Source organism: Antechinus flavipes, chromosome 2, assembly GCF_016432865.1.
Source record: "Antechinus flavipes isolate AdamAnt ecotype Samford, QLD, Australia chromosome 2, AdamAnt_v2, whole genome shotgun sequence".
NCBI lineage: Eukaryota > Metazoa > Chordata > Mammalia > Dasyuromorphia > Dasyuridae > Antechinus > Antechinus flavipes.
In genome coordinates, this window is record NC_067399.1 from 527,654,302 (window position 1) to 527,678,874 (window position 24,573).

The 24,573-nt window shown below is 32.9% G+C and overlaps 2 protein-coding genes across 6 annotated transcripts in view; one reads left to right on the forward strand and one right to left on the reverse strand.

Annotated features, from left to right (window-relative positions):
• Nucleotides 1-42: 42 nt before the first annotated feature.
• Nucleotides 43-23,181, forward strand: PIGB (phosphatidylinositol glycan anchor biosynthesis class B). The gene is made up of 12 exons (XM_051980696.1): nucleotides 43-266; nucleotides 2,519-2,650; nucleotides 3,069-3,190; nucleotides 4,554-4,658; nucleotides 7,109-7,239; nucleotides 8,045-8,185; nucleotides 9,020-9,071; nucleotides 12,221-12,432; nucleotides 14,471-14,535; nucleotides 19,852-20,065; nucleotides 22,273-22,453; nucleotides 22,792-23,181. The coding sequence occupies exons 1-12, from the start codon at nucleotides 137-139 to the stop codon at nucleotides 22,903-22,905; spliced, it is 1,599 nt and encodes a 532-aa protein (XP_051836656.1). The 5' UTR covers nucleotides 43-136; the 3' UTR covers nucleotides 22,906-23,181.
• CCPG1 (cell cycle progression 1) overlaps nucleotides 23,171-24,573 on the reverse strand; it is a 59,649-nt gene continuing 58,246 nt past the window's right edge. For all 5 annotated transcript variants that reach the window (XM_051980688.1, XM_051980684.1, XM_051980687.1 and 2 more), the window contains one exon: nucleotides 23,171-23,948. In XM_051980688.1, the coding sequence (XP_051836648.1) occupies nucleotides 23,759-23,948 (190 nt within the window). In that variant the 3' untranslated portion in view covers nucleotides 23,171-23,758. The remainder of the gene's footprint in view (nucleotides 23,949-24,573) is intronic.

Here is a 24,573-nt window from a genome sequence, read left to right on the forward strand (position 1 = left end):
TGATTTCCCAGGCACCCCTGCGCCTGTCAGCGACGGCGGCTCGCAGGGGCCAAGCAGAGCGGAAGGCGAAGCCACAGGCGTTTTCATTCACCCAAGCCACTGAGGTTTGGGGGTCACGCGGCGGAGAGAGAGGGACATGGAGCGGCCTGGGGGCAGCCTCTTCTTCAGGAGACACCGGAGCAGCTCCCCTGAGACCGTGAAGCTGAGGAAGAGAAAGTCTGTCTTGTACAGCAGCCCCCCGGAAGGGCGCACTGGAAGCCGCTTCGGTGAGGGAAGGAAGGAGGCGCGGCGCAGCTCGAGGCTCGGAGCTGGGAGCAGGGGGCACTAGGACCCCGAGGCCCTGGCTCCCGCTCTGGCTACCCCGCGAGCTTTTAAAGCCCCTGCACCGCCCTCCTCCCCGACCCCTTTTCCATATTGTTTATTATTTGTAATAATTGTGAGTTGTTTCGCCCTTTTAGTATGCCTGGAATGCCTTGATTTTCTCCCCTCTCATCCCAAGAATCGCCAGCGTCCTCGCCCTCTCCAGCAGAAAATTGATCCTCATCTCCCTCCCTACCTCACCTCGATTGTTTCTAAAACAGTTGGTGCCATGGGGAACTAACCGGGAGCCTTTGGACCCCAGCGCCTTCCACAAGGGGCTGTAGTTTTCTTAAGGTGCGGAGTGGGGATGAGCCTCCACCAGGCCGTAAACCTTTTCCACTTTGTTAGCATCCATCAGAGTTTAGGCACTGGGGACGATCCGGGGTCACCCTCCGTACCTAGTTAAGTCGTTCAGAATTACCAGATTGGTGACGAAATGAATAGAGCCAACAGCTCTGGAGTAGAAACGAGTTCAAATTCAGTCTCAGACACTAACCTATGACCCGGGGCAAGTTAAAACTGATTGCCTTTAAAAAAAAAAAAAAAAAAAAGGCAGATCTTATAGGTTAAAATTAAATAGGAATAAATATAAAATCTTATTCATAGTTCATAAAAGGGGACGGTCCAAGGGGGTCCATGAACTTGGGTGGGAAAAATGCATCTTTACTTAAAATATGCAAATAAATTATGAAATTTAATCTTCCCAACTTTGCCCCCTGTATTTTCATTAGCATAAAATAATCTCAGGGAGACTATCCCCTCCACCAATGCAGTCAGCAGGTTCTTCAGCTTATTCTCAGAGAATTGCCTAGGACAGTGGTCTACAGATTTTTGTGATTGAATCTCATCCCATTTGATCACAAATCCTTGAAATTACATAATTTTGGAGAGGAACCTAATGGAAAAGATGTTTTAGAGTTAACAATACTTGTGCTAAGTGAAATGAGCAGAACCAGGAGATCATTATATATTCAACAACGATAGTGTATGAAGATGTATTCTGATGGAAGTGGATTTCTTTGACAGAGAGATGTAACTCAGTTCCAACTGACTGATGATGGACAGAAGCAGCTACACCCAAAGAACGAACACTGGGAAATGAATGTAAACTATTTGCATTCTTGTTTTTCTTCCCGGGTTATTTATACCTTCTGAATCCAATTCTCCCTGTGCAACAAGAGAACTCTTCAGTTCTGCACACATATATTGTATCTAGGATATATTGCGACATATTTAACATATATAGGACTGCTTGCCATCTGGGGGAGGAGGTAGAGGGAGAGAGGGGAAAAATCAGAAGTGAGTGCAAGGGATAATGTTGTAAAAAATTCCCCTGGCATGGGTTTTGTCAATAAAAAGTTATTAAAAATACTTGACAACTGGTTTGATAAGGGAGGTGAAATAAAGGAGATAAAATTAAAAATCTGTTACTGGAAGGACAGTAGTACTCTCCAGAAAACATTTGGAAGAAGGGGTACTTTGGGGTATATGAAATGTAATTACAAACCATTCTTGTCTTCGTTCCTCCTTCCATTGAAAAGAAAAAGAACACTAGTGATAAGCTCAACTAAGGTTTAGGTTTAGGTAAGTTATGGCTCATTCTTTCGAGGGCCTTAAAAGGGATATGGTGGTTAATATTTATGGGGATGATATAAAAAGATGATTATAATCCCATTGCTGGTCATCTTTCCTTTTTGGATCAATTTATTGTAACTTTTTTAAGTTTAGTTTACAGCCCCCATGGGGCTGTCCCATGGGGATATTACCTTCATTTTGGAGACAATTTGGAGACTCTAAGGCTACTAAACAAGGATAAATAAAAATAAGAGGCAAGACTTGAATCTGAACCCAGTTCTTCCTTACTCCTGCTACTGCTCCATGTTGATTCTCATAGAATTTTGTGTACAGAGATGTTAGAGAACATCCTCCTTCCAAGGCCAGTGGTATCTAGTGAGGTTATTAGAGTTGGCCATAGAAACTTGTTCTCTCCTAGGCCAGCTCTAAGAAATGATCTTGATAGATGGGGCCAAGATCTCTAGGACCTGAATAATGGCTACTTACTAAAAATGTTTCAATTGTATGTCTCTAGGAAAATAAGTTAAAGTTGGGGAAATTAACCTGTTTAACTTTAGTGCAACTGTTGGTTTTGCTTTCTCAGATCTTCTTGGTGAAAACATTTACCTGGTCTTGTTTACCATATTTCTAAGAATACTTAACTGCTTTTTAGTCCAGACAAGCTTTGTTCCTGATGAATATTGGCAGTCTCTTGAAGTTGCACATCACATGGTTTTCAAATATCCTTTAGAATTGTTTTTGTTTTTTTCCCCTCAGATTAAAAATGTTTTGGGAATTATGTTCAACCCCTAGCACATATTTTAACCTAATTTTCAATTCTCTTAGATTTTTCTCTAATCCACCTTTTGTATTTTTCTTTAGGGGTAGAATTGCTTCAATAAATATTCCACAGTAATCCATTAAGCACCAATATGCTATATGTTGTGGGAAGATACCTAAGTAGAAAATATGCTATGGATCTTTTTAACTTGGAATCTGGATAGTGAAGGGGAAAGTGGGGGGGAGGGGGGAATTCCTAGAATTCTCATTTTAAAAAAGGGAATCAAAGAATTTTTATTTTAATTTGGAAATGAGAATGAATAGGAAAATTATTTTATATTTCAGTATTGTTTGTCATTTTATCCTTAATTTTATTAATTATGGTTATTTGACCTGGGAATGGGCTGAAGGTTTGAGAGGTTTCTCTTACCCCTTAATCTTTGCAAGCATTTATAAGATTCTGTATCTCTTCACAAAAGATAGTGTCCAATTGCTGGTAAGTTTAAATAAAAGTAACCAAGCTATTTGTTACTGCTAGATTTATTTCACTTTTCTGTAATAGGTCATATAGCAACTGAACATATTAATATTTACACAATGTAAGTTTGTTTCAATGAGATTCAGTGCTGAAGATCTGAATATTATAGGTCATATCATAGCTGTGAGGTTCTTGATCCCAAAGACCTGAGATATATTAATCACTCTTTAAGTGAGAATCTAATATAAGATTCAATATATATCAGCTTTGCTTAAAGAAAACCTAATTTAAAACCCCCAAATATAGAAAGCTTCATGGTTTATGTTAGTGCTTTCCTCACAACAAATCCTGATAGACAGGAACTGCATGCAAGTATTATTGCTATTTTGTAAGTGAATTAACTAAGCTCAGAGAGGTTATTTGTAACTTAGCTCATCACACTACCATTAGGTGTTAAAGCAGAGACCAAACAGCTCTTGTGACTTTTTCCATTGTTTCTCCTAAAGTATGTACAAGTGCTTTACAAAGGACTATATAAACATAGGGTAATATTTACAAAAGTCACCACAGATGGCTTTTTCCCAAAAATATTTTTTTTTTTAACTTAGGAAAGTTATTGACAATCGAAGATAAAACATCTCTAGAATTTTAATGGAAAAACAATTTTATTTGTAAAATTTAAACATAGATAACTTTTCAGAAATATATTATGCACATAAAAAGGGACACAAAAATGACAAGTTAATTTCTTGTGAGTGATTACTACATATATAGCCTTATAACTGGCTAGTTCAAGTTCATTAAAGAGCCAAATCACAGATTTCCAAATGATAAGTCATGAGACTGTGGGGGGAATTGTTATTTTGACCAATAATACATTTTTTAAGTTTCCCAGAAGCCCTTTTTTTTTTTACCCTTATTTCAAATAATTGCATTATTAAAAAAAAAAAAAAAACTAAAATACTTCCCAAATGGCAAATGCAAAAATCAAATTAAAAGCTAATACTGCTTATATTTTTTGTGTTACCTTTTTATTTGTCACTAATATAGTAATAGCCAAGGGTGAAAGAACTAGTCTGCTGGAGAGTGCCCATATTAGTGAGATTAATTTTATTAACTATTAAGTATCCAAACTTACTATCAGATTAATATTAAAGTACCGACCTTATTAATTTTTAACTGTTAACTATCCAAACCTCCTAATTAAATGATAATTGTTCTTTTCTCCATTTTCATGCCTTTCAACTGGTAAATTACTCTACTCTCTTAGTGGTAGGTCAAGTATGCCATTTAGGCTGCCAGTTGAACCAGTTTTAATAGCTGTTTTTGTTTGTTATTTTCAGTTTGTACAATAGACTTTTCTTTTCCTTTCTTTTTTTAGATTTGGGTTCCTAGACTTGCCCAAGCACTTTTATCTGCTCTAGCAGATGTGAAGCTTTACTCATTGGTGAGGCAACTAGAAAACCAAGAAGTGGCAAAATGGGTGGTATGTCTTTCCCCAATCTCTTTAAAGTTAGTTCTCTAATCCATGTGGATATAAAATATAGAAAAAAAGAATTCTATATATATATATATATAGAATATATAGGAATATAGAATTCTAAACCTAGAGTTTATATATTCATAAACAATAAACAGTAAATAAATCATGCAGTTACTAAATGTCTGAGGTAGAATTCAAAATCTGGTTTTCCTGACTCCAAGAATAACATTCTATCCACTATACCACATGTGTTTGTATACACATGTACACACATGCATACATATGATTTTTTTTTCCAGAAAGTAACTCGTATAATCATATAAATGATCTTCTTGAAACCTATCAATAAACAGTTGTTGTATCTATCTTCCTCTCATTTCTTTTTTTAAGGGGCACTCAAAGTGTGCTATTGCAACTGCTAACTACAAAACATATAATATTTTAACAAAACTATAGACATTTTCCCTCTAAGTTCACAAAATCTTAAGATTTAGAGCTAAGAGGAAGCTCAAACATCATATAGTTCAATGCTATCATTCTAAAGATGAGGTAATTGAAGGAACTGCCTAATATCACATGAAGTAATACAATAAGATTTGAACACAGGAAATCTGGTGCCAAATCCATTGTTCTTTCCATTATATTCTAATTGCCTAACTTTACTTCTGTTCTTTTTAAAAACCACTGAGTTAAGGGGTTAAGGGATTTATTAATACTTTCATTTCCCCCAAGAAATATATATATATATATATGTACATATACATATATAAATATGAAATAATCAAGGGCCCACTATATTAAATTCCTCAAGATTGTTCCTTGATGTTTTTTTCACTTCCTTATTTCTTCTTAGTTGCCTATTAAAATTGGATCCAGGTCTCAAATCCTGAATATAGGGGTCTACTCAGAACTAGAAGAATGATAGAAAAAGCCAAAATATTAGAGCTATTAGTGCTTATGTACCATAAATGTGATTTATGATACATGGCTTATAGATACCTAAAGAGTAGTTTTCCTTTTTACTATTACATGTTGCTTAAGCCAGAAAATTACCCACCATACTTTATAAATTTCATTTGTGGGAAAGAGAAAGGTACAAATCAAATGAGTTATATAAAGATACAAGATGTAAACATCTTATGCTTTAAAAAAAATTATCTATATAGCATAGAACTGTTTAGTGTAATTTTTTCACAATTATTCTCCCCATGTATTCCCATCTACCAAAAGATGAAATAAAAAATGTCATGATTTGAATTTTTTTCTTTTTCCTCTAAAACCCCAAAAGTAAAAAAAGCTTGTTTTTTTTTTTATGAATGAATCAATAGTATAAACATTAATATAGCATAATTGTGAATTAGTATACAGTTCAATTAGATCATATAACCTCAGCATTAGGATTTTAGTATAAAGATATTTCTACTTCTTAAGTAAATTGTGTAGTAATTTATTGGGGTTTTTTTAGGAAGTCTCACTGAGTAATTCTTATAAAAGATGAATTCGTTTGATCTGTCAAAAATATTTTTTGAAACATCGTAACATTTTGGCTAGCAAATGATTTATGTGATTTACTTTTAAACATTATTGTTATATACTAATCAAACCCTTTCTGTTGGGTCTTCCCTTGGTGAGAAAGAACTCTAAAATTTCTCTTTTTGACTTTTCTAGGATCATTTATAAGCACCTGAAATTGTACAACTAGTTTATTCCCTAGTGATGCTTTTGGAAATGATAAATTTTAAATTTCAAATTTTATAAAATGAATCAATTTAACTGTTGCCGGTTTAACACTTAGTTGTCTTCAAAAAACAAACAGAATTTGCCATTTAAATAAGCACATTTCAGAACCATGAACATAAGGCTTTAAATATTTTATGAGATTGTTTGGCATTCCAATAAATCTTGTACACTTGTTAAAAACAAAGACAAGTATATTGTAGGTCATTGATCAGAAATCATTCAACAAAGTATGTACTAAGTATGTGACTTGCTGTCAAGTACTAGTAATATCAGTATCTCCAAAGAGAAATTCAGTTTCAAAGATTTAAAATCATTAAGAAGTTAACCTTATTGAACTTATCTATAAAATACAGCTGGGCTTTTAGATTAATAAAAACTACAAAAATGACTACCAAAAAGGTTGTTAAATTGTGTGAGTTTCTTTTTAAGCCACTAAATCCCAGCTCTGCTATTTACTTTTATTTGATGCTCAAGCCATTTTACTTCTGAGGCCTGTTTCTTCATTTGCAAAATGGAGAAAGCTAGATTAGAGATCTCTTCCAGTTTTTAATCTTATGATCTATGAATATTTGATGTGGATAATTGTTTACTATCTGTTAAATATGGCAATTTTCTAGAATACTGTAGAATTGTGTGCTTATTTCTATAGGAAAAGGTTTAGCACTATTTTTTCATTCCTTCCTCCACACACCATTGCATATAATTGTTTTTAGTTCTTTTGCCAGTTGTGTTCTTGGTTTACATGGTATTGCTGTACCAGAACTCTCACAAACACCATGGAGACTGTTCTCACCACCTTTGCTCTTTTCTACTATCCACTGGAAGGTTCAAAGTCTGTGAATAGGTGAGGCATCCTATTTTAATTAGACTTTTGGATATAATTATTAATTCATGCTATAGGAAACTGGAAATAGTAAATATAGTAATTTATTATTAAACTCTTCTCTCTTATTGCATCCTGAAAACTAGTAGAACTGATCAACATTTACTGTAAATCAAAATTTACAATATTTATCAAGTGCTTTCTTCCTTCTGAAACTGATTTATATTTACTAATATACATGTGTGTAGTATTCCTCGAATAGAAAAAAAATTTTTTGAGAGTAATGTTTATATCATTTTTTAAAAATTTCCGTGCCTTCAGAATTCTAAGTGTCCTTCCAGTTGTCTGCTTTATAAGGCCTTTATTCTTTGATGAAGAATAATTTTTAGAAGGCTAGTGGCAGAATGAAAAATACATTTTTGGGCATAGCCAATGCAAGAATTTTTCTTAACGATGCATATTTATTATAAGGTTTTGGCTTTTTCTTTTTTTCAAATGATATAGAAGGAAGAGAAAAATAAGTGTGTGTTTAACTGAAAGATAAGAATGAAAGTTATAATTGCCTTAGGGAAAAAATAAATGTAATGATTGGTTTCATGTACTAATAAAAAGGGGAATTAGTGACAGTATAAAATAGTGTGCTATTAAGCTATATTTGTGTATATTTTATAAACTAGACATTAGCATTAAAACATGGGAATAACTTTTTTAACAAGAAGAAAATGTATTCATTTTTAATATTCTTTATATATTATAATTTGAAAGATAATCAGCTCTCAAAATAGAGAAATATATTAGAGCTTTGACACATTTTACTTGTTTATAGTTTTATATACTCATCCCTGGTAGCACTTGCCTTCATTATTCGTCCAACGGCTGTCATTCCATGGGTGCCTTTGCTCTTTAGACATTTCTGGCAAGAGCAGAAAAAATTTGATCTTGTTCTACAGCATTTTATACCTGTTGGGTAAGTATTCTTTAAAAGTGTCAGCTTTCTAACTTAGAATATGCATTCTAAGTAGATTTTTAATTACATCTTTCAAACTTGTACAGTATTTTCTGAAGGCAAAAAAAGTGAACATTTTTTCATGCTATCTAAATATCATTCTATAAATACTGTTTACATAAAAGACTTCTTTTTTATGCCATCCTATTTAAATTTAGAATTTGCCCCATTCTATATTAACTCTTAAATGATCATTTAAAATATCTCAATAAACATTTAGAATCAGTATTATTATTGGTAACAAATTGAAAAGGCTTGTAAGCAAATAGCCTATAGGTGATTTGGATTATGGTGGGAATTTCTTATATTAATCAAAATTGTTTTGAATTCTTTTCCAGTCATTCAAGATCCTGCTACCCCTAAACAATTAAGGATTCCCTAAAAATATAATGAATATTCTTAAGTATTTTGAGCACATCATTTACAAAAGTATTAAATATTTCTAGGCCCCAAATACACCTTGCTATATATTATTCTATGCCATCTTTATCCCACAATGAGATATTGATAATGTTCTGAGATACTATAAACTTTGAAGGCATGAGCCAAACCATTTTCTACGTTCAACTAAAACCAATTTAAAATTTAGCTTAAACGAAAATAAACTTCAAAATGATTAAAGGCAATATCTCATCAGTGAAAGCTAATTGAAGATTTGAAAATATTTATTGGATATTGTAGCAGAGGATGAAAGGGTTTAACACATATGTCTTAAACTTACAACTGCAGATACTTGATTTGTAGTAGATTCAGACTAAAGCAAATGATCATTTTTTTATCTACTTTTTTTTCCAGGCTAGTCACTTTGGGTTTTTCTTTGATAATTGATCGTATATTTTTTGGTCAGGTGAGTCTAAATGTATTAAGTAGCTATTTGAAATTTGGAACAATCAAATCTGGATTAACCAGAATTCTCAATCCTAATTTTTTTTTCTGCCTTCAACTTTGAAGACAAAAAATAGAACATAAGAAAAACAGCTGATAATTACTTTAAAAAAAAAAAAAAGTAACTTCCAAAGTATACTTTAGGGTCCAATGCAATTCAACCCAATAGGTTATAATTTAATGCAATTCAGTAGGTTTATCAGTCTTTCGTAGATGAATCAGTGAGAGAAGTATACTAAAGTTTTGTATGTGTAGTTAAAAAAGTTGAAACTAAAAGATATTATTATTCATCCAATAAATGAATTACATCACCTCAATCTCATTCGGATTAATCAAAGTTATTGGATTTAAATAATGACATCTAATGATTAGTCATTTACTTTCACTTCCTTAAAAACATCAGATACATATGCTGTAAGAAAGCAGTCATTCCATTTAGTTAAAATAAGTGGCATGTCTCCATACAAAATGATCTTCAGTTCTCTGCAATTTACTTCCACACTAATTGCAGCAACATAACAGAAAAGAAGATGAAAGGTACTAAAATCAGTTTTTAGACTGTCCATAAACATTAATTTGATTGTTGATAGCATTACCTGAATCAGCATAATATTGGGCAAATAGAGCTAAATGTAACAAGAAACTTCATGGGATGGTTATTATATTACCATGTTTATTATGAACATTTGCGAAAAGACTGCCATGAAAATAAATATAACTTATGTTCTAATACATGTTGTATATGTTGAAGAGTAAAGAAATTCTATTAAAGTTAAGACCCTTCAAATTAAACTAATATACACTTTAATTATTCATTTACTTCAATACAAAGGTAGCAAAAAATGTTGGAAAATATGACCCAAAATTGAGAAGCAAAGAGTTCAGAGGCATGTAAAACACAGAATCATTTTACCCACATATGATGGATACTTCATTTAAGAAAATAATCGGGAAGTTGTAGATGTTTAAAAAAAAAAAACAAAGAAAATTATTATATTTTAACATGCCGGCAACAACTATTTAGTGATATAGGTGGAAGTCATTTTAAAATCAGCAGTCTGACTAGTCAGGAAATCAGTTTAGTAGAACAAAGATCAGAATTTTTAAATTGGGAGACAAAAATTAAATATAGCAAAAACATCTCCAACCTAAATAATTGAAACCAACTTATTAATAGTGAAAAATGGGAAATGGAAAAAGAATATCAACAGTGACTCTCAATCTTCCAAGGAAGTTTAACGATGTGATAACTAGTCAACAAAATAAGGTGGCCAGTTCTAGAAACTGAGGAGAAGTTGAGCTGGAGGGGAAAATGTGATCTTGTAGGCAGAGAGATTTGGTAGCCAGTAGCAAAGGTTTGGAATATAAACTCATTTGTAAAATCTTACAAAGACTGATGACTTGGAAGATCATGGGCAATATCCTTTTCATAAAACATTGAGAAGTTGAGGGAAAAGCAAGAATCATCATAAGAGCATTTTAAGGGTAAGATTAGGAGAAAGTCAGTCGATGAAAAGTGGAATAGTTCCATCAAGGTTTCAGTAACTAATTTATTTCTTCAGCAGTCAAACTGAAATGTAATATTTGGACTCTAGAACAAGAATTGTAGTTCTTGAAGTGCTGCATTAGAGGACAGAAACAGCACTAAGGAAAAGCAAATGGAAAGAGAAATTCTAACAAATCAAATATGGAGAGAGAGTGTGACAGAGGAACCCAGTATTAAAGGTATCAAGGAACTGATTCTCAAGCTATCAGAAAGATGATGATGCTGTATGTTGAGGGAAAATTATTACTGGAGAAAAAATATGATTAAAAATCAGTACTATGAAGTCCTATGCCTACTTTCCTATTTTTTATAAAATTTTAAGAGACTAACCTATATATTTATTGAGGACATCCCCTCATAAGGTACAGGGAGAGGAAAAGTAGATTTTTGTAGTATTCTACAGTAAATTTCTTTATAAACAGTTGACTGAAAGATGAAGAGAATATAAGATCCTACTATGCTTATTATCTGTTGACTATTAAAAAGTATTTCATTCAATGATGATCCACCTTAATGCATCTCCCCCAATTTCATGACTCCTCAGCTGATATCAAAATTATATGAGTTTTTCTAAAAGATGCAAAAACTAAGATAACTTTGTTCAACATTCTGGTAGCAAGGAAGTCATAAAACAGTTGTATGCTTGCCAAAGGTGCTAGACGCTGCCATGGAATATGTCCAGGGCAGAACCTCAATAGAAAAGAGATGACATATAGATATAGATGACAACAGAGATGCCTGATGAACATGAATGTACTGTAGCATGTTACCAATGAATCATGCACAAAAGTGATTTAAGTCATTTCATCAAAAGATATATAACCAGACTCAGAGGTGGAATGTCTCATAGAAAAGGATAACTGACAGATGAATAGCCCATACAAATAATGTTAAAACTCTTAGAAGATTACTCTCCAACTCATCTGGTAAACCTCACCTTTGGAGGTTTTACGGGAGGATAGGGACAGATGTACAAGGTAGAGTGGCTAGGTTTCAGTCTTCAAGGGAGAGTACCCACATCAGTGAGAGCATAGATCCATAGAAGTGTATTTTATATATGGTATGTCATATATACATAAAGCTTATTACATATCTATGCATATACATATACATATACATACACACATAAAATATGGTCTGGTGATATGTGTGTCTTATCACCAGACCATTACTAAATATTAATATTTTGTGTATAAACGTTACATTACAAACTTAGGAATCTGTTAAAAATTGTAAATCTAGGTAAAATTTTACTGGAAGCTAATTAATGCCAAAAAACATTATGAACTATATTTTTTTTCAATTGGCATATTAGTTTTCAGGCCAGAAAAATAAAGATTATGAAGATATCAATAATAGGAATGATTTAGTCCTCAAAGTAATTAGGTATAAACACAGAACTAGTTTTTGGATACCAATATTATAGAAACTATTCCTTCATATTTTAAAGATATAAATGAACTTGATGCTTCAGATTGGTCGAGATTGTGTCAGATCCTAAAATGCTCAAAATTCAAACAGCTTTGTTGTATTTCTAACTTTTTTTTTCCCTTCACATATTTCAGTGGACATTTGTTCAACTTAATTTTTTGAAGTTTAATGTGCTAAAGAACTTGGGTAAATTTTATGGATCTCATCCATGGCACTGGTATATCTGTCAAGGATTTCCAGTTATCTTAGGCCCTCATCTACCCTTCTTTATTCATGGATGCTTCCTAACTGTAAGGAGATATCAGATACTTTTGGTGGCTATAGTATGGACAGTGCTGGTTTATAGGTAAGACTTTATTTTTTCTTGAACTTTTTAAAAATACAAACAAAAAAAGAATGTGCTCAGTTGTGTAGTAAATTGGATCATCTTTTAATAACTCATTAATGCTTAGGTTAATCAGGGATTGTTTAGTGAACCAGGAGAGATGAATTATTTAATCATTTCTTAATGCTAAAAACAAATAAGGGACCAAGAAATACAAAGTTTCTTATAAAAGATAATTCATTAATTTAGTTGAATTTTCTTCTACTGCACAAAATCACATTTTGTAACATGAAAACAATCATAAATTATAAAAGATATAAAAAGCAGTACATAGTGAAAAAGGATTTTCCAGAGGGAAATCTCAGGTTTCATCCAGAGGGATGAATTTTTGTTCAGAGCAATTCTTGAAAACCACCTACAGAGTCATACTGGGGCTGTTGTGCAAATGCATGTACCAGTGAGCTTTAGAGTATTCAAATATAGTATTTGGAGCCTCCCCTTACACATGGATGCTCTGAAAGCTATTTCAAGTCCTACAAAAAACCATAATTCACAAATTCCCCACTAATATGTTTACCAATCACTAATAAAAAAAATATCTATTTTCCTCACTTCCATAAACAGGTACCCTTTTTAAAGAGCTACATGTGTTAGTGGATATACTGCTGGGCTTGGAATCAATAAGATCTAAGTTCAAATGCAGCTTCAAACATTAGGTGTATGATCCAGAACAAGCCATTTTAATTTCTGTCTGCTTCACCTTTTTCAACTTTATAGAGATAATAGTATACAGCCCTCTTAATTGTCTCAAATGAGCTAACATTTGTAAAGGACTCAGCACAGTGCCTGGCACAAAGTAGACTCTTTGTAAATGTTTGTTTCCTTCCTTTGTTACAATGCCACCAGTGAGAAGGAACATACATTGGGAATAGGATTATAAAATCATAGATTTAAGGGTAGAAAAAACCTTAGATTTCATCTAATCTCTCACATTTTATGGAGTAAGAACTAAGGCCTTAAAGTTACATGCATAATAACAGATCTGGTATCTAACTCAAGTCCTTTGACAACACAGCATTTTTTCCACTATACTATTGCTGTCTCCACTATACTATTTAATGGACATATACATAAGGAACATGGGTTTCCAAGAAACATGTGACATGGGCAATTTATATCTCTGATGCTTTTTTATATAATATTCTATACATACTGAGTCACTGCTGTCCCTTGAAAACATGTTAAAAAAGCTCTGCAATGGGCATCTTTGCTATTGATTTTTGCTGCCATCTTTTAAAAGACAGAAGAACACATAAGCTCTTTGAGATCTGAAGCCTAGCCCCTGGATCCCCAGGAGTTTTTTCAGCTATTCTCAAATTTGGATACTAGCCAGCTGTACTTGACTAGCTAGAGAAGCCACTAGGCATTTAAATTTGTCCTCTGAATACACTCTCTGCTTTTGTCTCATCTGGTACTCACTGGTAATTTATTTCTGGTAAAATATTTTTGATTTCTTTCCATTTTTATAACACCAAGGATGGTCTATGTGAATCCTGGGGGTAACATTGAAATAAGTTAGAGCCGTGATCACTGCTAATAAAAAAGTTACTAATGTCTCTACAGAATAATTGCTATTTTAGTGTACAAAATTTAACATCTAGTGCATGTTAATTTATATGATATTATTCTACTTGTAGAGGCAATATGATCATAGAATGTTGGATATGGAGTTGGGAAAACCTGTATTCAAATTACACTTTCAGACACTTAAGTAGATGTATGACCCTGGCTAACTCTCCTAACTTCTCAAAAAATGAGGCGGTTGAATTGGATAACTTTTGGGTCCCTTGCAACTCAAAAGAATCTGTGCTTTTAAGACCTCCCCCACCAATTTCAATAGAGTATTTTGTAATTCAACATAATACAAAATTCTTTAGAATTTCCCATTGATAATTTATAATAGGTTTAACAGAATTGTTTTCTGCAGCATTTAACACATTTATTAATTTACTGTAAGAAAAAATGTTTTAAAACTTTTGTAATGTTTGTTTTATTACAGCTTGTTGAGCCACAAAGAATTCAGGTTTATCTATCCAATTTTACCATTTTGTATGGTATTCTGTGGTAAGTACTTTAGCTTATTATAGAAACTATCATTTACCTGAAAAAATATTAGTCATGCTTGACAAGTCTCAAAATTTTAAAATATCCTTTTTTTTTCCCTTAAAGTAAATTTACCTCGTTTCTGTTATTCAGCTGTTTCTTTCATGTCCAACTGTTCTGACCCTACTTGGGGCTTTCTTGGCAAAGATACTGGAGTGTTTTGTCATTTTCTTCTCCGGCATACTTTATAGATGAGGAAACTGAGGCAGACAAGGCTAAGTGATTTTAACCTAGTCACCTAAGCTAGGGGGTGTCTGAGGCAAGATTTGATTTCAGAGTTTTCTTGACTTCTAACCCTGTACTATATACACTGTGCCATCTAAATGTCCAATCCTCACTTAACCACGAATTGGAATTCATTCCTATTACTTCAATATCTAATCAGAATAGCTTTACATTATCTTGTGCCTATACCTCCCAGTGTACACGCATGCACACATACACACACATCCATATGTACATATACAGAAAATATAAATCTGGCTTCCTCTTATTTTTATCTTGTACAAACTTTTAATATTAATGAAATAGCAGGAAACAGTGTTTAAATTTATTTGTTTATAACAAGATAACTACCCACTCATAGTATAGACAAACTAGCAAGTATCCCTTAAGTGCAACTCATTATAGTACGACAAGTATAGAGCTTTTTTGTTGTAACCTATCCAAACTGCCAAGTTCACCAGCACAAAATCTGAACTTTGACTAGTCAAAAATGTGAAGATGTATAGACAGATCCAACACTCCTCTAAGAGTTGTAGCCTTTTTTACTTCCTCTTTTTCTTCCATTCTTGTCACCCATGCCTATAGACAGCTATTCAGTTATTCCCTCACATCTGTTTTGCTCAAGTTATAGTCTGTTCATAAGGACATATAACAGTTTTTAGAATATTAATTCTGAGAAATAGTTCATTTTATATAGATTTGGGATTTTCCCTAGTCAGGAATTGTTTTCAGAGCTGCTAGTCAACAGTATCATTGTCATAAGGAGACCTAAAGATAAATAAATAATTTGGGAAGAAGAATGGTACTGTGCAGAATAAGTGTTGTTCCCATAAGTTAAGCCCTTCCATGGAAATGTGCCTGTTTTGAGATAGACGGCTTATTTTCAAATGATTAGGATGATACTATCAAAATATAGATGGTGATTTAGAGATCATTTAAAACTATTAAGATCAAAAAACTCAACTCAGTCCTGAGAGAAGCAGAACCCAGTTCAAATGATAAGTAGTTTAGTGTGTTTATACTTCAGTTTCTTGGGTGCTTAAAATTTGGTCAAGATTATTTTGGCTTAGACATATGTAATATTAAAAACACAAAAGACACACCTGTCTTATATCAGGTAAGAATTTTATTATTTTTGATCTAAGTCCATTCTAAAACTTACAGCACGCATGATCTTTGGAATAAGTTATAGCATTAGAATGAGTTTCTAAGTTTAACTTCATAAAAAGATCCAATAGACCACTAAAGCATCATGCTAATTTATTACATAAAATAACAGCATCTGAAGTAGTCAAGAGCAAAAAAGGTTTTGAAAGTTACGATTATCTCTTACCTTTTCCCACATCAGTTTTTTGTGAATATTAAGAAACGTCTGATTTAATTAAACATATAAGGAAGAACAAAAAATGACAAGGAAGATCCATTGTTTCAGGAGCTTTAGAGGGTACGGATTTGGAAGGGCTAGACGAGATCAGTGGCACTTTGCTTTTGATAATGGCACTAGGCACCTTTTCCCACATCAGTTTTTTGTGAATATTAAGAAACGTCTGATTTAATTAAACATATAAGGAAGAACAAAAAATGACAAGGAAGATCCATTGTTTCAGGAGCTTTAGAGGGTACGGATTTGGAAGGGCTAGACGAGATCAGTGGCACTTTGCTTTTGATAATGGCACTAGGCATGGTCTAGAAACAGATGGCTATAAAGGCATCATAAATATAATTATCCAGTAGCACCTAGAGAATTGTGTCTAATACAACCTCTTTTTTTCACCTAATGCATAATATATTCTGCTCCAGCCCTTTATCTTCACTCTGTATGTATCACTGTTTGTGTCTAATACAAATAACTTTTAGTTCTACACTTCATAAACAGCAGAGTTTTGATTAGGTAATTCTCAAATTAGCTGAAGTCATTTGATTGTTCTTTTCTCAAATTTCTCATAGCTTTTTGCCTGGCTTTTTCATTTATCAGTTTCCTTTGCATTGTAGATAGCTGGTGTGCACCTAACTTTGCCTTTACTATACTTGAGAAGGTACTATATTGTATCTATCTTTCTATAACCAACAACTTAGCCTCCCAATGCCCTGAATTTAGTAGTCTTAATAGTTATTTATCAAAATGTTTAGATTGAACTGAATTGCAACTACATGAATACTGGATCTGACCAAATGGAGTTAAATTCTGGACACAACAACAGAAAATTAAATTAAAAAAATTTTTTAAGTAAAATGTATTTCTTAAGGTTTCCTTTTTTTCTTAGTCTCTATGTTGTTCCAAGCTCATACCTCTTTGCCCAAAATAATTTAGGCTTTAGAATTTAAAATTAGCCTTTGCTTTAGAATTATTTTCAATAAAGACTGAACACCTAACAGTTATCACTGTCCTACAGCCATAATGTTATTGCCAGACACTGATGAAGACCAACATTGATAACATTTAAATAGAACTATTAGCATTTATATAATCCCTAAGCATTTGTAATTCTGGCATTGGTTATTTGAATTTTGCCAGTTTTCTTCCCATGAAGTGTCTCTTAAATTTCCTTAGAATGAATATTCATTAAATTTGGATAGGAGCTTGCAAGACTTACACAAGTTAAAGTAGTAAGAGACCAAAGTGAGCATGAATGTGGGTTTGTTTAAGTTTTTAAAAGCTAATTAGAGTAGGGAAAATTTTTAAGCCATATCATCTTAATTTTAACTTTGGAAACTCCAGAGCAGATCAACTATGAACCACTGCTAATTCTACAAAACCACTGTAGCGATATTAGTTAGGATCAGATATGTGCAGACAACAGAGCAGTTTCTCGTGTAGTAAACCAAAGAGCAGATCTGGCTTCAAGTCCTCTTAAACATACACTAGCAGGATGGAATGAGCATATCCTTGCAAGCAAGTAGGATTTAAGTGACTAGAGGAGTTGATCTGATTTGGATTTTGGACCAGGGAATTTCCTGGGGGAAAGGGTAGGGGGGAGAACATACTCCAGGCCAAATGTATGTAAATGTAGGAAACCCTAAGTATTTACCATATAAACCTTCCTAAAGAAAGGGTGCCTAAGCTATTCAGAATCAAGGAAAAGAAAGAAATGAAGGGTATTTAAGGTATGCTACAAATTTTATTTGTATTATTAAGAAGCTAGTTAGTGGTACATTTATCTTCTTTCCATTCTTGCTTTCAAAAGTGGCAGGACGACTAGTTTTGCCTCACCAAAAGTTGGCACTTAAAGGCAACTCAATTGAAGACGCTGGAATGGAGACTGGCTCGCTTGCAAGAAATGATTAAACTGAAATCAAGATTAGCTGAAGTTTGCTTTCTAAATGAGTCCCTATGTCCAATTCTGCCAAAAGTGATCTTTCAGTTGCTACCAGGGCAAAGTGGCAGAGTTCTTCCCCAGCTCTCAGCCCAGAACCTTTATGAAGTCATCCCATCTAAATTTCTACAGCCCACTTTCCTTCTGCCTAGGCTATGTGTCTCATAGAAATGAATCTGAATAGAGATTCTTAATTGGAACAGGGGGAAATAGTGCTATCAGGATAGTTTAAAAAAAATTTTTTTTTTATTTCACATAATTTTCTTTGTAGTTATTTTATGCAATTAAAAATACTATTCTGAGAAAGAATTCAGAAACTACCAGGCTGCCAAAGGGATCCAAATCAGAGAACTTTTATTACTAAAAACATCCTTTCCAGGAACCTTCCCTGAAAAATAAAGATACAATTAAGAATGCAAATTAAAGTCCTATTTTATCTTTGTATCCTTAGCACAAATTAAAGTCCTATTTTATCTTTGTATCCTTAGCACCTAGGCAGTGCCTTAAACATACTATACTTAACCATATTTAGTGAATAAAAATTAGGCATTTTATTTCATCTGGGATTGTTAATTCTATCATTTTAGTTGTGTCCAACTCTTTGTGACCCTATTTGGGGGTTGTTAAGATTCTGGAGTAGTTTATCATTTCCTTAATTGGCTCATTTTATAGATGAGGAAACTGAGGCAAACAAGGTTAACTAACTTGCCTAGGTAGTAAATGTCTGAGACCAGATTTGCCCTCAGGTTTTGCCAACTCCAGGCCCACCATTTTATCCACTGTACCACAAACTGTCCCTTCATCTGAAGCATGTTTGTCACAAATTTCTGACTGTAAGTCCAAGTGGAACCCCTTTCCCCAAAATTTGTCTATAATGATGCTAGTTATTTTAGAGCTCTTTACCTAGACATCTCAAAAATTAAAATTAATAAAATTAAAATTTTATTTCCTCTGACAGAATTAAAATTAATGGTTGCTGCTCCTAATCAGCAATTTTTTCTTCTCCATTTGAGATCTTGTAAGATAAATTGAGAATAAGATTCAATCCAATATAATAAGAGCTTCCTAGCAATTCAAGCTATCAAACTTGAAATGGAATGCTTTTTATGAAGCATTGGATATACATTACTGAAAGATGGACAGCCATGTGTCAAAGATGGAATAGAGGGAATCTCTAGTTTCAATAAGGACAAATAGCTTTACAGAAGTCTCCTTTCTTGGATAGCATTTAAGATTTTATGCCAAAATGTGTAGTGGATTTCCTTTATGTATTAAAGACAACTTAGATATAATATGCATCCCAGACACAAATCATAATGATCACTGATCTTTATTGAACATTGATAGAATTTTCAGTGCCCACGAGGGATATTCATTAGTTACAATACTCACAGGAGACTGGACTAGAATTTCTAAGGCCCCTTTTCCATTTCTTCTGAGCCTACGGGATACAATGGGGTTCACACACACAAATATACATAAAAAGTAGATAAATAATTGAACAGCTTGATGCAGAGATGATATGATGAGTAAATGAAGAGGTAGATGAGAGCTAAATGAAGATAGAGTTTTAGAGAATGATAAAAGACATGATCAGGGCATCCAAGCAAATCTTTAGAAAATATTAAACCATGAAATCCTCAGTAAATTAACATTATTAGTTACTGTCACAAGTATACACAAAAAAATCCCCTTAAATAATGTTAGTAATTTGGACTCATTTTGTATATTTTTCTAGGACATTCTTTAAATCACTTGAAAACGTGGAAGAAACCAGCACTCAGTTTTCTGTTTTTATCAAATGTGATGCTAGCCCTCTATACTGGTTTGATTCATCAACGTGGTTCTCTTGATGTTATGACTCACATTCAAGAACTCTGTGATAATTCCCCTAATCAGTCTTCAGCCTCCGTCTTTGTAATGATGCCTTGCCACTCTACTCCTTATTACAGGTAACTAAATTCAGTAATGGCAGTGCTTTAAAATGTGTGGGTTTTTTTTTTTTTTAAGTCCCTCGATATGAATTGACTGATGACAAATCATTTTTTAAGGTTTAAAATATTAATTTAAATATATTAGTATTGACCCCTAACATAAAAAATAATTCAAACTGTTGAAGAATAAAGCATTCCTAATAAAATTTAATAGCATTTAAGATCTAATATTGTTAACTTGTTTTAAAATAATTTTTCTTAAAGACTCAATGTAATTTAACCAAAGAATAATAAACAACTCTAGAATATGATATGAAATACCAAAATAAAATAGCTCATTCATTCAAGAAGTTTAACCAACTAAGATACACTGATGCAGTTCACCTGTCTTAACAGAAACCATCCTTTAATAACCCAGTTTTGGAGAAACACTGGTGTCTCAGTCTCCATAGAACATGAGAAATATAGCTTCTCTGAAATTCAAACTACTCGTTAACTAAACTCAAATGCCTTTTTATCTTATGGACTTCTCATCTTTTGAAAATTACCGTCTTTTAATTTAGAATTCTGAAATTATCCCCAGTTTACAATCTCTTGTTCTTTTCATCTTTCCAATTACCTTAACCTAAAGCCTGACTTTTGTCCTCATCCTGACTTCCATTTGCTTGATCCCTCCCTCTTCTCTCAGACCATCAATCCTTTTTCTGGCTTTACTTCTTTACCTTCATATTTCTGACCACAATTCATCCATTTCAGTATGGCAATATTTTTCAAAACATTTGCCCTCTAGTTCTTCCTCCTTTCTATCATATAAATCCCTAACTCTAGGCCACATTAAGCACAAATACAACAGTTATTGTGAATAATAGCTAAAATGTGCATGTCTAGGTTTTTCAAAGTAACTTACATATATTAATCTCATTTGATTCTCACAATTACCTGGTGAAGTGAGTGCTATTATTATGCCCAAAGGCTTAATGATAATATTATTAGCTGGCTCCACCAAAATTAATTTAGTCTGAGCTCAGCTACCCACTATTGCAGGATAATAATCCAAGCATCTTTTATTCTCCTTTCACTATTTTCCTTAGGTTGAAAATGAAGTGACTTCTTTTTGCCAAGACTTCTCCACTGGTACCCTTGATCCAATTCGCTCCCCTCATTTAAATCTCTTTCCTCTACAGAGCTCTTCCCTTCTAACATACTCAGGTTTCCTTCTAACTAAAAAACAAAACCAAAAAATTCTCCCTGACGTTTCCCCATCTGCTATTCATTTACTGTTCGTACCCTAAATGTTTAAGGAATACTGCCTCTATGTCCCTACCACTCTACAAAAACTGCTTTGCTACAGCTCTATTGATGACTTTTAATTGCCAACTCTTCTTTATTCAGTCTTCATCTTTCTTACTATTTTTGTCTTTTCTTAATCTTTTAGTCTTCTTCTCTGGTTCAGCTTCTTTCCAATCTCTAGAGACAGGCATCTTTTGAGGCTTTATCCTTAGCCCTCTCCTATTATCCTTTAGCAATCTGATTCACTCCTATAGCATCAAGTATAATCTATATTAAAATGACTATTCCCATTTCTTCACATTGCTTTGCAAATATCTGTTGAATTGTTTCCCCTTTCTCTCATAAGGCAGGAATTACAGAAGGAAGATCTCTCAAATTATAAAAGTCAATGTGAGTAATGACTTAGTATTACAGAAATTTTCAAGCAATGAAAAAAAAAAAACTTCATGGCTTATATGACAAGAACGCCTGTAGTAGAATTACTAGTTAAGGCATTTTAACTCAATGAGAAAACGAGGTTTTCATTTTTACTTTCACAATTTAAGAAATGCAGATTGGTTAAATCCACCTTAGATTGCATGACTAGGATAATTTTTTATATGCTAAAGAATTTTTTATTGTTGCTAAACTGCCCATCAATTAGGTTAGTTCTTCTATCAAAGGTTTTTTTCCAATTTGCATTGAATTCAACCTAATATTTGCTTGAAATGAAACCAAGGGGGAGAATAAAAAGGGGAGGAGAACCCTTGTCATTTATTAACTACAAATTTAGGCATATGTTGTTTGGTTTACAATAAACAATACTAGACTCATTCTGGGCTTTCTCTCCCAAGCTTAGAATCCCAATTTGATTATATATGCTATGAAAGAACCTTAGATTTTGGACAATTTTAATGTTCTCTTTTTTTATCCTTTGAAATTTTTTTTCCCCACAGCCATGTACATTGTCCACTTCCGATGAGATTTCTTCAGTGTCCCCCAGACTTGAATGGAAAAGAGAATTATCTTGACGAAGCAGATAACTTTTACTTAAATCCATTAAGTTGGCTAAATCAAGAGTTTTCCAATAATACATTATTGCCTACTCACTTAATCATCTTCAGTGTTTTAGAAGAGGTAAGTAAAAGATAAGATAACTTTTGGAAACTTCCAAGATATATTGGTCTCAAACTTCCACTGATAAAGGTGGTATTTAAAATGCTATCATACCTCATCCAAATTGCTTTAATTTGGTTTTTCCCCCTTCTTAACATTAATCCATTCAAATCCTTGGAATTTCATTTTTTTATCAAATAAATTGATTAGTTAACTTGGTTATTATAATTTACAAGTTGTTGAAAAAAAATAAACCAGATTAATATAGCTAAGCAACTAAAATAAATTTCTTTAAAAACCTTCAATTCAAATGTGACCCTATATTTAAAGTAACTTTTTTTTTAATTGTACATTTATAGGAAATAAAGACCTTTCTAATTACAAATGGCTACAAGAGAACTGCTGTTATCTTCCACACTCACTTGCCTGCGGGCCGAACTGGAAGTCATATATATATTTATGAAAAGAAGTAAAATTTAAAAGTCAGCTCAAGATGAGATTTCAAAACATACATATCTTTCTTGAAGAAATTGCATTTACTTTTGAAAATATTGAAACTTTTGGATTCTTTAAAAAATTGGACAAGTTTTATAGAAATAGCAAGCAACAAACAATATGAGCCACTCTTGCCAAGTGATACTGTGTGATCTCTCTTTTGATGAGAGAATAATCAAAGACATTTTCTTAGAACAACAGTAAAATCACATACTTAACAATGCTACATTGTCAATAAAGACCTTTTTTCCCCATGGTGTAGTTTTATTTTTTCCTTCCACAATATTCATGTGTGCAAGAAATTTCACAAATGAACAAGTCAGCAAGCTCATTAAGAAGGCAGCAAATTCTTCACAAGTCAATGGGCTTTTGAACCCAAAGACAAGACATGAAGCAAGTTTATAAAACATTAACAGAGATGAAATTCCATCACAGTGTACTTTTTCCAAGGCAACTCAATACCAGATTTAACAAATATCAGTGTTAATTATACTTTGTCATATATGACTTGAGCTTGTCTTACCTTAAAACGAAAGGAAACTTCATTTCATGCACAAAACCTATTGCATGCCTGGCTTCTCTAATGGTAAAACTACAACCAAACTTATTTCCATTGCCAAAAGTATTCAGCAGAGAGCTAAACTACAAAGAAAATGCAAGTTAGTAAGCTTTTATGGATGCTTTTGAGTTAACAGTGTTAAAATTCACCAAACTGATAATTAGAGATGAAAGACATTGACTTCTTGGTAACTTCAGTTTTAGTTTTCAATACTGAACAGAGTAGAGAACATCCACAATTCTCTTAAAGTTATCTAATTTACTTAATCATGTTCAATATTTTGGGTCAAAAGGTAACTGCCCCAACTCTATTTCAAGATTTGCCGTGTGTCTTCCATTACTTCGACCATGTTTATGCCATTTACCTTCCCTCTTATAATGCTGTGGCTGAGGGTACTTCTGCTCTTGTTTTCGATGCCTGGAGTTTTCAATATTAACCATACGATGCTTTTTATCAGGGCGACTGAAAGCAGTAAACACATTTTTTTTCTATGTTAGAAAAAAGTTCCTTTAAAATTAGGGAAAGAAAATAAAGATTTTTCTCCATTAAATTTTTAAACAACCCTCTGAAAAAGGTTATTAAAGTCAATCAATGTCTTACTTTCTCTTAAAAAAAAATTCCCGAAATACCCAATTTTACAGTATATTAAGTATATTTCTTCATGAATATTTTTCTAATAGCATTCTTTTAGATTTTTGTCCCCTCCCTATATAAACTCATCAGAATCTACAGCATGAACTCTGTATATGTGAATGATTAGAAAGAGAAAAGTATCTAATTAAGAAAAGTAATTTTTTAAAAGCATTTATAACTTCTTGGCTTAAAAGAGGATTTCATAAAAAAAATAAAATAAAAGGAGAAAAATCCTAATTAAAAATCTTCAATAAATGACCACAGTTGGCCTTAGAAAGAGAAATGAGAAAATGCTGCTTCCTCTTTTAAAGAGGTAAAGAAATACAGGAACAGAATATTACATCTATAAACAAATTAGGATGATGTGTAAGTTTTGCTGAATTGTTTCCCCTTCTCCATATTCTTTGTTAAATGGAGCTATTTCACTGGTTATCAAAGGGGAAAAATGTATTGA

Bases quoted from the DNA above. Each gene is read 5' to 3' on its own strand.
- PIGB (XM_051980696.1), top strand. From the start codon at position 137: ATGGAGCGGCCTGGGGGCAGCCTCTTCTTCAGGAGACACCGGAGCAGC. The intron at 267-2,518 runs GTGAGGGAAGGA...TTGCTTTCTCAG, and splicing joins GCGCACTGGAAGCCGCTTCG to ATCTTCTTGGTGAAAACATT. The intron at 2,651-3,068 runs TCAAATATCCTT...TCCTTAATTTTA, and splicing joins AGTTGCACATCACATGGTTT to TTAATTATGGTTATTTGACC.